Source organism: Vipera berus (genome assembly GCF_964194415.1).
Source record: "Vipera berus genome assembly, chromosome: 5".
Classification (NCBI taxonomy): Eukaryota; Metazoa; Chordata; class Lepidosauria; order Squamata; family Viperidae; genus Vipera; species Vipera berus.
This window is the reverse complement of record NC_138207.1, coordinates 7,840,068-7,857,845: the sequence shown is the minus strand read 5'-3', so window position 1 is coordinate 7,857,845 and position 17,778 is coordinate 7,840,068. Positions and strand designations below refer to the sequence as shown.

Genomic DNA, 17,778 nt, shown 5'->3' with positions numbered 1-17,778 from the left:
AACAACACTAAACTTAGTGTGAGAATCAAGGTTACTGAGCCCAGAGCTGATAAAGAATTGGCGGGCTGGAGACCTGGAGAGGAAGCCCCCGCTTCAAGCTAATTGGGGAATGTGATTTATGACTGTTAATTGGAGGAGGGAATTATGCTTTGATACTAGGTGCCCAGGGGAGGGGAATTCAATTTTTGGCTTCGATTATGTAAGTGCCGATATTATGTAACTCAAATAAAAGATCCTTTTTTAAATTGGGTTTTAACTTTTGTATGGTTGATTTTTAACTCCCTGTAAACCGCCCTGAGTCCTCAGGGAAAGGGCGGTATATAAATGCAATAAAATAAAATAAATAAATAAAAAAATTAAGGTAAACAATGCCTCAAAGTTCTTTTGAAGAGTTTTATCTGTCGGAACCATGACAGTGGGGATGCTGGAAAGGCCGTAAGTGTGAAAAATGGTCATAAGTCACTTTTTTCACTGCCCTGGTGACTTCGAACAGCCACTAAATTAATGGTTGTAAGTTGAGAACCTTTCCTTTGCATATCTAAGAACAATTCAAAATGGCTTCCTCCCACACTTTGAAGGAATAGGATTGGAAGACGAGTGTGAAAATAAATTGGGGTCTATTTGGCTGCCAAAAGTTGACAAAAGATTGATGACAAATAATTGTAGCATTCAATGCATACGATACGAGGACTTGGCCTGGATGGGAAGGTTCTGCATGGTCCCTAATAAAAGACAAAAGTCCCAGGATGCATCTCTCCAAAACCAGAAGAACTTATTGTAAGAATTTTCTGTTTGTTTGTTTTTTTTCCCCCCAGCAGAGAAATCGGAGAGGGAAATCTGCAGGCAAAGTCAGCTGTAAGAACATTAAGCATAGCTGCCCCAAACTTCCTTGTGCTAACCCTATTGCGCTTCCAGGACAATGTTGCAAATCCTGCCCCAAAGGTAAGTCAGTTACAGGTGGTCCTCACTTACCGGAGGCCTTGTTTTGCGGCCGTTCGAAATTATGGCAGTGTAAAAAAAAACAACAACTTGGCAAACAATTCTGACCTTTATAATGGTCGCGCCATCCGCGGTCACTTGATCAGCATTTGTATGCATCCCAACTAGCTTGCCACCAGCTTGCCACAAGCAGAGTTAATCCAAAACTGCATCCAGTTTTGGTCACCACCATGTAAAAAAGATGTTGAGACTCTAGAAAGAGTGCAGAGAAGACTGACAAAGATGATCGGGGGACTGGAGGCTAAAACATATAAGGAACGGCTGCTGGAATTGGGTATGTCTAGTTTAACGAAGAGAAGGGCGAGGGGGGACATGATAGCAGTCTTCCAATATCTCGGGGGTTGCCCCAAAGAAGAAGGAGTCAAGCTATTCTCCAAAGCGCCTGAAGGCAGGACAAGAAGCAACGGATGGAAACTAGTCAAGGAGAGAAGCAACCTAGAACTAAGGCGACATTTAGAACAATTAACCAGTGGAACAACCTGCCTCCAGAAGCAGTGAATGCTCCAACACTGGAAGTTTTTAAGAAGAGACTGGACAGCCATTTTGTCCGAAATGGTATAGGGCAGGGGTAGGCAATCTTGGCTCTTTTATGACTCATGGACTCAGGAATTCTGGGAGTTGAAGTCCATGAGTCAAAAGAGCCGAGGTTGCCTACCCCTGATATAGGGTTTCCTGCCTGAGCAGGGGGTTGGACTAGATGACCTCCAAGGTCCCTTCCAACTTTATTATTATTATTATTATTATTATTATTATTATTATTATTATTATTATTATTATTATTATTATTATTATTATTATTATTATTATCATTATCATTATTATTATTATTATTATTATTTTATTTATTTTAATTCCATTTATATCCCGCCCTTCTCCGAAGACTCAGGGCGGCTTACAAGCTTAGCAGTTGTTGTTGTTGTTGTTGTTGTTGTTGTTGTTGTTGTTGTTGTTGTTATTATTATTATTATTATTATTATTATTATTATTATTATTATTATCCCCAAAGTGCTTCTGAAAAGGCATCTGGACTGCTTTCTCTCTGTCAGTTACCTCTTTTTCCATCTAAACTCCGCTGTTCAGCCCAGACTCTGCATCAGATGGCAGACAGGCGGCCAATGCATTCAAGTAGGGCAGATGTAACCTCCTCTCTTGTTTATTTGGCGTGTTGATTTTTGGTTCCCCGCTTTCCCTTGTATAGTCTATTTCCCATTTGTTTAGCTTTCCCGAGATGACTAAGAAGGCGATGTGTTTATCTCCATAACACTCTGCACACACCTGCCCTTGTCTGCTCCCAACAGCTGGACAGAGCCAATGTTTGGACAGAAGGAAGTTGTCTGGAGCAATCTGGGCACACTGAGTAAAGGCTAGATGGCCCTCACAGACAGCCTATATGGAGATTCTCAAATCATCCAGATTATGCTTGTCCCAAAGCTGCTTTCCCCCCCCCCCCAAAAGGCAACAGGACCTTCTTGGTTGTGGTTGTTGATGTTGTTTTAAAAAAATGTTTTGCCTTCTTGGATGAGAAGCCCCCAAACAAGAAGCTTCTTGGATGACGAGCCAAAAAAGCCAACCCAGTGCTAGCCTGCATTAACAGAGGGAATAGAATCAAGATCATGTGAAGTGCGACTACCGCTTTACAAGGCCTTGGTAAGGCCACGCCACGCTTGGAATACGGCAATCCAGTTTTGGTCGCCACGATGTAAAAAAATAAATGTGGAGACTCTAGAAAGAGTGCAGAGAAGAGCAACAAGGATGATCATATGTAATAAAGAACGGTTGCTAGAATTGGGGGGTAGGCAACCTTGGCTCTTTTATGACGCGTGGACCTCAACTCCCAGAATTCCTGAGCCAGCATGGCTCAGCTTGGAAAACTCTCCCTTTTCCCTCAGCGTGGCTGGCTCAGGAATTCTGGGAGTTGCAGTCCATGCGTCATAAAAGACCCAAGGTTGCCTACCCCTGCTTTAGGCCATGTTTCTCAAAGGTGGTCCCTTGAAAATGTGTGAACTTCAACTCCCAGAATTCCTGAGCCAGCATGGCTCAGCTTGGAAAAAACTCCCTTTTCCCTCAGCGTGGCTGGCTCAGGAATCTCTCCCTTTTCCCTCAGCGTGGCTGGCTCAGGAATTCTGGGAGTTGAAGTCCACAAGTCATAAAAGAGCCAAGGTTGCCTACCCCTCAGCCTAGTCTAATGAAAAGAAGGACTAGGGGTGACATGGTGGCAGTGTTCCAATACTTAATGGAAATAAGAAGTAATGGAAAACTAGGGGAAGGAAAAAGGGAAAAAGAGAAAAATGTGGAATAGGAATGGAAAAAGAAAAAAGCCATTGACTTCCAACTGTCTTTGGGACACTAGAAGGTAATAACATTTACCAACTTTTTATTTTTATACAATAGTATATACTATCCATTTCTATAATAGCAAACCTATCTAATCCATAGAAACAAAGACAAAATTTCATTTTTTCCAATTACAAGCACACAGTCTGGAAGCAATTTCCAAGTAGAAACAAAATTAAATATATTCTCTTCTTTGAATAAAAGAATCGATTTAACAATCTCGGCTGTTCCTTGTTGTGGGAACTAATATGTATTTCCGTTTCATTAATATTTATAAGCTATCTTAATTCATATTAATAAAATTCAGTATATTCTTTCAAAAAAATTTTTTTACCCCTAAAGGAAAAGAAATACTTTTTCTAAATTTTAAAACATTAAACTTTTCTTTAAAAACATTTCTGAAATGACTAGGTTCTAACACATCTTTTTTAAAAAAAATTACTCTTTTTTTCCTCCTAGCATACATACATTAAAATTCACTTTCAATAATACTTTACCAACTTTCAAACCCACTTTATAAACCCAGATAAACAAAATGTATAAACAAAACTATATTAACTTTATTTCAAATATATATATTTGATATAATTTATAATTTTCAGATATAATTTATATCTGAAAAATTGTATTTTTCATGTACATTTTGCAGGCTTGATCCTTTTAAATAATTTAAAATCAGCATGTGCAACTCATTTGCATATGCTAAAGAAACTAGAAGTAAAAGTAGCCATCACCTCCAATTCTTCCCCATAATGACAGTCTTCCACTTCCTGATATTTGTAGGTCTTTGGGAAGGAGGATGAAATTTTTATTATCCTTATCATTTGATAAGTAATGATTATTGCTGTAATGATAATGTTCTCCAGTGGTATTACTTAGCACCATTTTTTCCTAAAACTACAGGTAGTCCTTAACTTATGGCCACAATTTTCTGTTGCTAAATGAGACAGTTGTTAAGTGAGTTTTGCCCCATTTTACAACGCTTTTTGTCACAGCTTTTTTCGTGAAATTCTGACCTTGTCAGAAGGTCGCAAAAGGGGATGACATGACCCCAGGGACATAGCAGTCGTCAGAAATACGAGCCAGTCGCCAAGTGCCTGAATTTTGATCTTGTGTCTGTGGAGGATGTGTGGTCGTAAGTGTGAAAAATGGTCATAAATCACTTTTTTTTCAGGGGCGTTGTAAGTTTGCATGGTCGCTACATGAATTTTGTAAGACAAGGACTACCTACGACACTGAATAAGGCCAGTAAGAAAATAAAAGAACATGGCTTTCTCATTTGGCTTCCTGATATTGCCACAGATTGTTGATGCCGGATGTGTGGGAATCCTTTTTCCAGCTTAGCAAATAGGGCCAGTGAGGATACATGGTGGGAATTACTACCCAACATAATCTGAAGTTCCTCACGTCAACCCGTGTGGTTATGTGGAATTAAAGAAGATCCAACTGAGATTGGACAAGTCCAATCTGGTTTGGCTTTACAGGGAGCCCTCAACTTGCAACCATTCATTTAGTGACCATTCAAAGTGACAATGGCATTGAAAAAAAGTTGACTTACGGCCTCTTTTTCAGACTTACGACCGTTACAGTCACGTGATCAAAAACCAGACCCTTGGCAACCGACTCATATTTATAACAGTTGCAGTGTTCAGGGGATCACGTGATCCCCTTTTGCGACCTTCTGACAAGCAAAGTCAATGGGGAAGCCAGATCCACTTCACAACCGTGTGGCTAATTTATCAACTGCGGTGATTCCTTTAACAGCGGTGGCAGGAAAGGTCATAAAATGAGGCAAAACCCACTTAACAACTGTCTCGTTTAGCAACATGAATTTTGTATTCCGCTGTGGTCATAAGTCGAGGACCACATGTCCATGTTTTGCCGTGGTCTGCCCACCTACCCGACAGCTGCATACGGAACCCTTCTTGTCGTAATCGGGGGCCCAGCGGGAGGACTTACAACGGGTGTAGCGTCCCCGTAGTCACGGGATCAAAATTCAGGTGTTTGTCAACTGACTCATATTTGTGACGGTTGCGGTGTCCTGCGATCCCCCTTTTGCGACCTTCTGACCAGTGAAGTCAATGGGGAATCTGGATTCACTTAACAACCGTGTTACTGAGTTAACAACTGCAGCGATTGACTGAAACAACTGTGGCAAGAAAAATCATAAAACGTTGTTTGTGTGTGTGTGTGTGTGAATTCGCTTCACAGCAGTCTGGTTTAGCAACAGAAATGTCGAACTCACTTGGTGTTCGGAGGATCGCGTGTCTAAAGAGAAATCGTCACAAGTCTGAATCAGAGCAAGGAGAGGACTGTCACTCTTTCCTCCCGGCTCCGAATCCTCAGTTACTTTGCTGACACGACAAAATCACCGCCATTTGGTTTGGACATGTTGATTTCACGTTCGGGGTATTTTACTTGGGAGTACGAGGGAAGCGGAGTGAAAGGCAGACCTTGTCCTGTTGTGGTGGATTGCACAAGGAGGTTTTGCTTCCATCTGAAGCCTGCGGCCTGTGGCCTCTTGCCTAGCCATTTACAAAATGCCACCCAAACATGCGTTTGAAAATCATAAATAAAAAACACCTTTGGGCAGCATGAATCATCAGAGTTGGAGGCCGTAAATTCTCCCCGTTCCTTTCACATGTGGGATTCTCCATCCTGACGCTGCTCTGTGGGAAATGAGCGGGAATCCAGGGACACATACACACACACACACACACACACACACACACCCTACAAGTGTTGGGAAACCCCTTTTTCTGCCTCTTTTCCCCAGAGATATTGGGGCAATTCAGTCCCAGCATTGGCCCCATATACCAGACCCAAGGCCTATAATAGCGGCGTCTCGATTCTTTTGTACGTCTGCCCAGCACGTGTGTAACTGTATGAAGAAGGATGCGGGTCTTATTTTGAAACAGAAGATCGTTGGTGGGTGTCTGGGGGAGCTGTCGTTTCTATCTACTGCAGGGGTCTTCGAACTTGGACTTCAACTCCCAGAATTCCTCAGCCAGGCACGCTGGCTGAGGAATTCTGGGAGTTGAAGTCCACGAGTCATAAAAGGGCCAAGTTTGAAGACCCCTGATCTACTGCATCCAGTTTTGGTGACCGCCGTACAAAAACGATGTGGAGATTCTAGAAAGAGTGCAGAGAAGAGCAATAAAGATGATCAGGGGACTGGAGGCTAAACCATATGAAGAACTTGCAGGAATCGGGTAGGTCTAGTTTAATGAAAAGAAGGACTAGGGGTGACATGATAGCAGTGCTCCAATATCTGAGGGGCTGCCCCAAAGAAGAGGGAGTCAAGCTACTCTCCAAAGCACCTGAGGGCAGGACAAGAAATAACAGACAGAAACTTATCAAGGAGAGAACGAACTTAGAATTTAAGGAGAAATTTCCTGACAGTGAGAACAGTTAATCAGTGGAACAACCTGCCTCCAGAAGCTGTGGATGCTCCATCACTGGTGGTTTTCAAGAAGAGACTAGACAGCTATTTGTCTGGAATGGTATAGGGTTTCCTACCTGAGCAGGGGGTTGGACTAGATGTCCTCCAAGGTCCCTTCCGACTCTGTCCTTCTAAGCTCTCTTCTTTTTCTCTTCTTGTGTCCTGTGGTTCAAATGCTGTTTCCTCAACCTGCCTTATTTTTTGTTTTCACACTAGGGGGAAAGAGAGGCTTTTATTCCCCTCATCCACGCATTTATCAACCAGAAGTCTCGTGTCTATAATCTTTAATTGGGTGAAACAGGCAGCGTAGGGTAAAACTTTGTCAACCGAGTCACTTCAGTGTGCAAACGTACGAAATGCATCCAAATTCTAGGATCCCTGACTACTGTGGAATTGAAAAAAAAATTGGCAGATTTTATAAAAAGCATTTTATGACTTTTATGCAAAATTAGGTCATAATTTCTTCCAGGGTCAGCTCCTGATGTTTGACTGTGCCGCACAGTTCAACAAAGGCTACTTTCAAGGCAGATACACCTCTGAATATTTCCCTGAAGTTTTAAGACGTTTTCAAGTACTTCAGAGGCTCTGCTGTTGTTGCAGTCATTAAGGGATCTGATAAGGAAATCCTCTCTGGAATGATAAACTGCAAAGAGCCATTGTTTATCTAGTTGTTATTATTATTTCATACCATGGCACTATAAGGCTGGGTGGCAATGGTTAGCTCTCCTTGGCTGGTTTTGAAACCGTTTAACCAAGATTGGACCACCCTGGAAATCTCCAGGCTTTGCCTACTCTTAGCAGCTTGAAACATTTCCTGGAAGAAATGACTTTTCTACATTGTTGTCATGGGAAATCATTTTGGGCTGTCAGCACAAGCAGGTTTTGAGGGACATCTAGAAAAAGGGCAGAGATGGTGCCCTCCTCACTGTTAAGTCGTGGGCTCTTGGGAGCAGGAATGATGACATGAGGCTGAGTACAGACTAACTCATGCTTTTATTCTTGCTGGAACTGTACTGGAGGCTTGGGCCGCAACCAGCCACAATATATAGTCTAGCCCCTAGGTGGCAGCCAATAGGGTTGAACCCACTCTTGCCTCCAGGGCTAACCAATTGCAGGACTGGAGACAGCTTGTCTGAGTTGCTGGAGAGCCGTTAGCCTCTCCAGCAACACGTGGTGTAACACCACAAGCCCAATACATAACACTCACCTTGAGGAATAATGTTTCCGCAGAGTAGGTGCCACAGGGGTCTCTTGTGTAACTCCATGGCAGGATCTGATGGGATGGACAGGTGCAATGGGAAGAATAGCCAGTCCCATGCCGTGAAGGCAGTGGTGGGATTCAAATACGCGAACAACCGGTTCTCTGTGTTGATGCCACTTCCAGAAGTCCGTTCTGGGCCTGGGCAACAAAAAATTAGGAACCGGTTCTGACGAAATGGTGTGAACCGGCTGAATCCCACCACTGCAGAAAGGACTTGAAGGTCAAAACTAGCATCTTGAGCTGGCTCCTGAAGCAAACTGTTAATCAGTATACTTCACGGAACAGATGTAGGTACTCCTTGACTTTCAACAGTTCATTTAGTGACTGTTTGATGGCGGTTTTTCACACTTAAGACCACTGCAGCATCCCCATAATCACGTGATGTTTAGGAGCTGGATCACATTTATGACCGTCGCAGTGTCCCAGGGTCATGTGACACACCCCCTTTTGCGACGGGAAAACCAGATTCACTTAACAACCGTGTGACCAATTTAACCACTGTGGTGATTCACTTAACAACGGCGGCAAGGAAGGTGGTAAAGTGGAGCAGAATTCACTTAACAAACGTCTCACTAAACAACAAAACTCCCGGCCTCGATTGTGGTCGTAAGTCGAGGACACCCTGTGTGCAGATGGCTCTTATTTTTGATGCTTCCTCTCTCTTTCTGTTCTCCTCATGCAGCCCCTGCCAACGCCCTGGAGAAAAGATATGAGCAGCAGCTGTTTGACAAGATGGAATACTTTCAGGAGAGAGAAGATGGCTTACACAGGAACTACAACGACCGGGCCTACTTCAGCTCTGAGGACTTGATCCGAGACGACAGCCAGATAGGTATGGGTCAGCTGGGGCCCAGGACCTGATTCCAGGATGCGTACAGTGGTGGGATTCATCTGGTTCGCACCAGTTCGGCAGAACCCGTAGCTAATTTTTTGTTGCCCAGGCCCAGAATGGACTTCCAGAAGCGGCATCCAAGCAGAGAACCGGTTGTTCACCTATTTGAATCCCACCACTGTGTGTGTGTGTGTGTGTGTGTGTGTGTTTGTGTGTAACCATAGGATGTAGTGTTACAGACTTTTATCTTCCAGACGCATTCAGGGCTGGTAGTCCTCAACTTACAACAGTTTGTTTAATGACCGTTCGAAGTTACAATGGCACTTGAAAAAGTGACTTACAACCATTTTTCACACTTATAACCATTGCAGCATCCCCATCGATCATAAACCTGCTTGAAATTTGGATGCTTGGCCAATGGTTCATACAGGGATTCCCTTTTGTGACCTCTTGATCCAGGAAAGTCATGTGATTTACATTCAGATCCTTAGCAACCAGTCCATATTTATGACGGTTGCACTATCCCGGGATCACGTGATCCCCTCTCGCGAACTTCTGACAAGCAAAATCAACGGGGAATCCAGATTCACTTAATTAACAACTGTGTTGCTAACTTAACAACTGCACTTATTCAGGGAACAAACTGTGTCAAGAAAGGTCGTGAAGCGGGGCAGAACTGCTTAGCAACTGTCTCACTTAGCAACGGAAATTCTGGGCTCAGTTGTACCCTGTGCCTCTCCAAACCGAATATAGCCCACCAAGCACAGGTAGTCCTCAACTTACAACAGTTCATTTAGCGACCGTTCAAAGTTACAATGGGACTGAAAAAAAGGGACTTATGACCGTTTTTCACACTTACGCCCTTTGCAGCATCCCCACGGTCACGTGATCGAAATTCGGATGCTTGGCCAGTGGTTCATACTTACGACGGTTGCCGTGTCCCAAGGTCCTGCGATCCCCTTTTGCGACCTCAAATGACGAGCAATATCACTGAGGAAGCCAGCTTCACTTAACAACCGTGTTACTAACTTAACAGCTGCAGTGATTGGCTTCCACAAGAAAAGTCGTAAAATGGGATAAAACTCACTGAACAAAGGTCTCACTTAGCAACATAAATTCTGGGCTCAATTGTGGCCGTACATCGAGGACTACCTGTACAGTCAGAACCCTCCAACCGTCGTAATTTCAAATCTGGATTGGAAGTACCCCCAAGAAAGGTCCACCATTCCTTTGAACTGCCACTAAGCGATCGTTCGTAAGTCAAGGACTATCTGTATTTAAAGAATAAAGACTGTGTACGTGAATTTATTTCCAGGTTGTGTGCAATGTCAGATCACACCAACTTCTTTTTTGGTTTCTCAGATTTTGTGGCGTTGCTGATCGGAGGCTCAGATCCGAAGGGGGCTGCAACCAGCGCAGTGGCCAAAGCCAGATTCACTTTCACGCAGTTGCATCTGATCTTCTCCATTAACTATGAAAGGTGGGCGAGTCTCCCTCGTGTCTCCGTCTAATGTCCCCCTGTAGATTCAGAATCAGAATAGAGCTGGGATGGGACCTTGGAGGTCTTCTAGTCCAGCCCCCTACTCAAGCAGGAGGACCTATACCATTTCAGACAAGTGACTGTCTGGTGTCTTCTTAAAAACCTCCAGTGATGGAGCGCCCACAGCTTCTGAAGGCAAGTCACTCCACTGGTTAATTGTCCTCACTGTTAGGAAGTTTCTCCTTAATTCCAGGTTGCTTCTCTCCTTGAGTAGTTTCCATCCGTTGCTTCTTGTCCTGCCTTCAAGTGCTTTGGAGAATAGCTTGACTCCCCCTTCTTTGTGGCAGCCCCTCAGATACTGCAACATTGCTGTCATGTCCCCCCTGGGCCTTCTTTTCTCCAGACTGGCCATACCCACTTCCTGCAACCGTTCTTCATATGTTTTAGTCTCCAGGCCTTTATGCATAGAGATGGGGTGGAGGAATTTCCCATAAGCGGCCAGACCCAACCCATTCCGTTCAAGACAAAACGGAAGAATCACAAAACGTATGAGCTGGAAGGGACTTTAAAGGTCATTTAGTTGAACCTGCTGGGTCAGTGTAGGGATCTGCCTGATGCCACGATGAACGGTGACCACCTACCCCTGGCTTTAACAACTTCAGCCAGGGAGAAGCTGCCAATGGGATGCCCAACCTTGGCAACTTTAAGACCTCACCTCCCAGAATTCCCCAGCTAGACATGCTTAGCAGAACACCTGAACTGATCCCACGAGAAGATAAATGCAAAACTCCTCCTTGGGTTTAAGTTCAGCCGCTGTCCTCTCCACCACCAACACACACACACACACACACACACACACACACACACACACACACACCCTTTCTTCATCCTTGTACACTGTACTCCATTCTAATAAGCAGCCGTGTTTCTCCAATTGCTTTACCGGAAACACCAGGCGCTGGAGAATTCTAGCTTGGCTTTGCAGCAGATTCATCCCTGGTCCAAAGCATTTCCCCCACTCCCCCCCCCCTACAGTTAGGATGAGGATGACTAAATACAAATTGGAAAGCCAGAAGGGTGGGGAAGGGGGAGGGAGAGAGGACGAGAAGTGGGGGGGGAAAGAGGGGTCACGGTCCAATGAACAATTTGGGTGCTTTATCCTCCCAGCCCTTCAGCCTCTGCTTACTCTTACTCTTTCGTGGGGGTTTTCTCTATCTCTGCCTGGCGCATGGCTGGGGAAGCAGATGGGGAGGGGGTGTCGATGTTGATTGATTAACCCCTCCTCCCCCAATTACGAAATCTGCCTTCAGTTCACTGCACGAGCTGAACTGCACACAGCCTCTGTAGTGCAGGGACACATCGTGTCTCTCCCCCAAACCCCCCCCCCGTTTCCCCCCCTCAGGCCTTTGCATAGCCAAGTGATGACTAATTTCCACATGTGCACTCTGATCCCCATAGCAGCGTTCGTTCGTGGTTGTTATGATTCCCAGCAAGGCCAAAACACGACAGCTTCTCAACCCCAGAGAAGCCTAGAAGCTCCCTCTGCCTTTGGAGAGGATTTGTTTGGGGGGTGGGGGGCAGAAGCGGGGAGAGGAATTGTTTTTGGCTGCCAAAAGCCCTGTTTTCCTTTATTTATTTACAGGTGAAACTCGAAAAATTAGAATATCGTGCAAAAGTTCATTTATTTCAGTAATGCAACTTAAAAGGGGAAACTAATATAAGAGATAGACTCATTACACGCAAAGCAAGATAGTTCAGGCCGTGATTTGTCATAATTGTGATGATTATGGCTTACAGCTCATGAAAACCCCAAATCCACAATCTCAGAAAATTAGAATATTGTGAGAAGGTGCAATATTCTAGGCTCAAAGTGTCCCACTCTAATCAGCTAATTAAGCCATAACACCTGCAAAGGGTTCCTGAGCCTTTAAATGGTTTCTCAGTCTGGTTCAGTAGGAATCACAATCATGGGGAAGACTGCTGACCTGACAGTTGTGCAGAAAACCATCATTGACACCCTCCATAAGGAGGGAAAGCCTCAAAAGGTAATTGCAAAAGAAGTTGGATGTTCCCCAAGTGCTGTATCAAAGCACATTAATAGAAAGTTATGTGGAAGGGAAAAGTGTGGAAGAAAAAGGTGCACAAGCAGCAGGGATGACCGCAGCCTGGAGAGGATTGTCAGGAAAAGGCCATTCAAAAGTGTTGGGGACTTTCACAAGGAGTGGACTGAGGCTGGAGTCAGTGCATCAAGAGCCACCACACACAGACGGATCCTGGACATGGGCTTCAAATGTCGTATTCCTCTTGTCAAGCCGCTCCTGAACAACAAACAACGTCAGAAGCGTCTTACCTGGGCTAAAGAAAAATAGACCTGGTCTGTTGCTCAGAGGTCCAAAGTCCTCTTTTCTTATGAGAGCAACTTTTGCATCTCATTTGGAAACCAAGGACCCAGAGTCTGGAGGAAAAATGGAGAGGCACACACTGCAAGATGCTTGAAGTCCAGTGTGAAGTTTCCACAGTCTGTGTTGATTTGGGGAGCCATGTCATCTGCTGGTGTTGGTCCACTGTGCTTCATTAAGTCCAGGGTCAACGCAGCCGTCTACCAGGAGATTTTGGAGCACTTCCTTCCGCAGACGAGCTTTATGGGGATGCTGACTTCATTTTCCAGCAGGACTTGGCACCTGCCCACACTGCCAAAAGCACCAAAACCTGGTTCAATGACCGTGGGATTACTGTGCTTGATTGGCCAGCAAACTCGCCTGACCTGAACCCCATAGAGAATCTATGGGGTATTGCCAAGAGAAAGATGAGAGACATGAGACCGAACAATGCAGAAGAGCTGAAGGCCGCAATTGAAGCATCCTGGTCTTCCATAACACCTCAGCAGTGCCACAGGCTGATAGCTTCCATGCCATGCCGCATTGAGGCAGTAATTGCTGCAAAAGGGGCCCAAACCAAGTACTGAGTACATATGCATGCTTATACTTTTCAGAGGTCCGATATTGTTCCATGTACACTCCTTGTTTTATTGATTGCATGTAATATTCTAATTTTCTGAGATTGTGGATTTGGGGTTTTCATGAGCTGTACGCCATAATCATCACAATTATGACAAATCACGGCTTGAACTATCTTGCTTTGCATGTAATGAGTCTATCTCATATATTAGTTTCCCCTTTTAAGTTGCATTACTGAAATAAATGAACTTTTGCATGATATTCTAATTTTTCGAGTTTCACCTGTATGTAAAGATTTGCACGGTTTTGGGGAGCGTTGGGGAAAGAGCGGTCTTTGTCTCTAACTCTTTAGCGGTGATCTGACCTCTCTGAAAGCGCACCCTTTTTTAAAAATTTTTTTTTTTATTTTAAAGTGAAGTGAAGAAGGAGAGTGCAAAAGTTGGGTTGAAACTAAACATTAAGAAAACCAAGATCATGGCATCCGGCCCTCTCAATTCTGGGCAAATAGATGGGGAAGAAATGGAGGTAGTGACAGATTTTATTTTCCTGGGCTCCAAAATCACTGCAGCCAGGGACTGCAGCCAAGAAATTAAAAGACGCTTGCTCCTAGGGAGGAAAGCCATGGCAAATCTAGACAGCACACTAAAAAGCAGAGACATCACCCGGCCAACAAAAGTGCGTAGAGTCAAGGCTACGGTCTTCCCAGTTGCAATGTATGGCTGTGAAAGTTGGACCATAAGAAAGGCCGAGCGCCAAAGAATTGAGGCCTTTGAACTATGGTGCTGGAGAAGACTCCTGCGAGTCCCTTGGACTGCAAGGCCATCAAACCGGTCAGTCCTAGAGGAGATCAACCCTGACTGCTCTTTAGAAGGCCAGATCCTGTAGTTGAAACTCAAATACTTTGACCACCTAATGAGAAGGAAGGACTCCCTGGGGAAGAGCCTAATGCTGGGAAAGGTTGAGGGCAAGAGAAGAAGGGGACGACAGAGAATGAGGTGGCTGGATGGAGTCACTGAAGCAGTAGGCATGAGCTTAAATGGACTCCAGAAGATGGTAGAGGACAGGAAGGCCTGGAGAAACGTCCATGGGGTCGCGATGGGTCGGACACAACTTCGCAACTAACAACAACAACAAATTTTAAAGTTAGATGGGAATTGGGTATGGCCAGTCTAGAGAAGAGAAGGACTAGTGGGGGGGATGTGATAGCAATATTCCAGTATTTGAGGGGCTGCCACAAAGAGGAGAGAGTCAACGGATTTTCCAAAGCACCAGAAGGCAAGACAAGGAACAATGGATGGAAACTAATCAAAGAGAGAAACAGCCTGGAATTAAGGAGAAAGTTCTTAACCGGGAGAACAATTAACCAGTGGAACAGCTTGCCACCAGAAATCATGGGTGCTCCATCACTGGAGGCTTTTAAGAAGAGACTGGACAACCACTTGTCTGAAATGGTATAGGTACAGTTTCAGGAAACTCAATAAAATAAAACAAAATAAATATTCCTATTATTGAAGTGCTAAATTCTGTTCACATCCTCTCCTTCTTGTCTAGGCTGAGCCAGCCAATCCGTGTCCGTTTCTCAGAGCCAGACGGGACTGTCCTTTTTGAACATCCCGTACAACAGGGCACCATCTTCCAAGATGGTATGGTAAGTGGACTTCAATCAGTTCAGAATAGAGCTGGAAGGGGCCTTGGAGGTCTTCTAGTCCCACCTGCTAGGGGACCCTCTACAATGTGAGACACACGGCACTCTCCTTTTCTCTATAGGAGTCTCTCCCATTGTTTCCTGGAGGGAATTCCTCCACTGCACATTGCAGTGCATTACAGTGCAATACAGTGAGCCTTGATTATTGGTTTGGGGGCCCCCGGGTTTCATTCCATGCTTTCTCCTCAGTCCTCGTCTTTTCTTCTTTCCTAGATCTGTGGCATGTGGCGGAATTTGCAGAAGGCCTCCATCCGAATGTTGAAGGTGGATCAAATGCGCATCACCCTGATCACCCAGACTCATCCTGCAGGGCAGGTTCAAGGCCAGATTGTCAAGCATCGGGCTCTCTTTGCAGGTAATCTGTGGTTTAGGTAGCCATGGTTATCTTGGGGAACTTTTTAACCTTCCAAGTCACACAAAGAGTCCACAAATCTGGTTCAAAAGAGAAGGCATCCTTAAAATAGAATATCATCTCAAGCTGCCTGGGCCAACCTAAATAAGGGTTTGTCAGAGCATGCACAGTCTTATTGCGCTGAGATAACCCAGGAGTAAATACAGTAAACAGTGCTTTGTATTAAATGGTGATTTATATTACACTATCTACAATATCATACACCAGGAACAATATACATACACGTGGTAATACAGCAAACTCCAACAAACAGCAGTTACAGCAGGAAACGGACAAGAGAGAGAGAGAGAGAGAGACACTCCAGCAAACCCTTCCCTTTTATACTCAGGCTCTTAAAGGGATACAGATCCTGCTTGTTTTTAAAGAGACACAGACCCTGCTGAGTCATTCCTATCATTGCATCATCCACCTTACATTACATTGCATTACATTATATCTTCTTATATCATTACATAAGCTGTTTAGCTGTTAAATTATTACCTTGACAGGGTTGAACTTGACCTCCTCTGGCTTTGTGGCTTTTCTTTTCTTCCAGGTGTTAAACTACAACTCCCAGAAATTCCAGGAGTTGGGATCTGGCTGCTAAGTATCCTGGGACTTGTAGTTCAAGACACACAATGGCACCCAGAATGATGAAGGCCATGTTTGAATGTTGAAATTTAGGGTATAGATTTGATTTGGTTAAAAGCTCACTAGATGCAGAGCAGGGTTGTCCAAACTTGGCAACTCTAGGATTTGTGGACTACAATTCATGAAATTTTCAGCAATTGGAATCTAGCTGCTAAGTATTCTGGGACTTGTAGTTCAAGACACACAGTGGGACCCAGAATGGTGAAGGCCATGTTTGAATGTTGAAATTTAGGATAAACTAATCTCGGCAACTTTAAGACTTGTGGACTTCAACTCCCAGAATTCCTCAGGCAGCCATGCTGGGGAATTGTGGCATTTGAAGTCCACAAGTCTTACTATTGCCGAAGTTGGCTACCCCTGATGTAAAGGTTTACAGAGAAGGCTGTGAAAAAGTAAGAAGCAACTATTAGGAAAAGAGACAAATGTGAGAAAGAAACTCAAGATTGCTTTGGCTTCCCTGTCTTTGATATAAGAGAGATAGAAAAGGAAATACTGCTAGGTTTTAAAAATTTAACATTAGAGGCTATGTGTCATGGTTCCCATACATGAGACCAGTAAAAACAGAACTTCAAGGCAAGAGGTTAACTTAAAGAACATATTTATTCGTCTACAAAGTATCGGCACAATCAAAAGTGAAACCAAGGCTGAAGTTCCCTTCCAAAGATTACTGTTACAAAGTTAAATTTCCCACCCCAGTAATAATGTCATAAATCACATTCCCCAATTATCTACTTTGGCGGGCTTTCTAACGGATGTTTGAAACATCCGCCAAAATTCAGGCAGCAATGACCTTGGTACCCACAGGACAATTTATTGTTTTGTCTAAACTTAAAAGTACACACACACACCCCTCCCAATTCTGCGGCAACCAAAAATGGATATGGCTTCAGCAAATTTGTTTGTAGCGTTGACACTATGTCAATATGGTAGAATTCTAATATTTCTTGTGGTGTCTTTTTCCTCACCTGTGTCCTGAGGGCTGACACGAGTTTATTTTGGCTCACAAACTACCTTATAGGTCTGAGAACATGGAAATGGACCCACTTTGAATCCTCAAGAGAAAAAAAAAGAGAAAACAAGAAATGATGGTCGCTATAATCCCACTTTCTAATCACCTCCAGATATTTGAGCCGGCCACTAACACCCACCCCAATAAGGTCTTATTTATTCTCTTCTGTTCTTTCAGAGACTTTCAGCGCCATCTTGACGTCCGTGGACCCGACTCATCTTAACATGGGGGGCATCGCTATGCTCACCCTGAGCGACACAGAGAACAATCTGCATTTTGTCCTGGTTACTAAGGGGTTTCTGGAGTCGGCAGAAAAAAGTGAGCAAGGCCACAAGGAAGGAGCAAGTCATGACTGAGAAAGTTCTCTTCAAGGAGAGAAGCAACCTAGGACTAAGGAGAAATTTCCTAACAGTGAGAACAATTAATCAGTGGAACAACTTGCCTCCACAAATTGTGGGTGCTCCAACACTGGAAGCTCTTAAGAAGAGACTGGACAGCCATTTGTCTGAAATGGTATAGGGTTTCCTGCCTGAGCAGGGGGTTGGACTAGAAGACCTCCAAGGTCCCTTCCAACTCTGTTAACCTGCTATTCTCTCATCCAGTTAGTTAAGACAGAACCAGTCCAGTCCAGTAACACTGGGCTGCCACAAGAGTTTTGTGTGGGTTCCATATCACAAGGAGATGAATAAAAGACCAAATGTGAATTAAACTATCTTT

At 44.2% G+C, this 17,778-nt stretch overlaps 1 protein-coding gene across 1 annotated transcript in view; it reads left to right on the top strand.

Annotated features, from left to right (window-relative positions):
* CHRD (chordin) overlaps window positions 1-17,778 on the top strand; it is a gene marked incomplete at its 5' end in the record, with an annotated part of 61,931 nt that overhangs the window by 10,080 nt on the left and 34,073 nt on the right. The window contains 6 exons of the mRNA XM_081329148.1: window positions 816-942; window positions 8,719-8,868; window positions 10,231-10,348; window positions 14,857-14,953; window positions 15,224-15,365; window positions 17,239-17,379. Of these exons, the coding sequence (XP_081185274.1) occupies window positions 816-942; window positions 8,719-8,868; window positions 10,231-10,348; window positions 14,857-14,953; window positions 15,224-15,365; window positions 17,239-17,379 (775 nt within the window). The remainder of the gene's footprint in view (window positions 1-815; window positions 943-8,718; window positions 8,869-10,230; window positions 10,349-14,856; window positions 14,954-15,223; window positions 15,366-17,238; window positions 17,380-17,778) is intronic.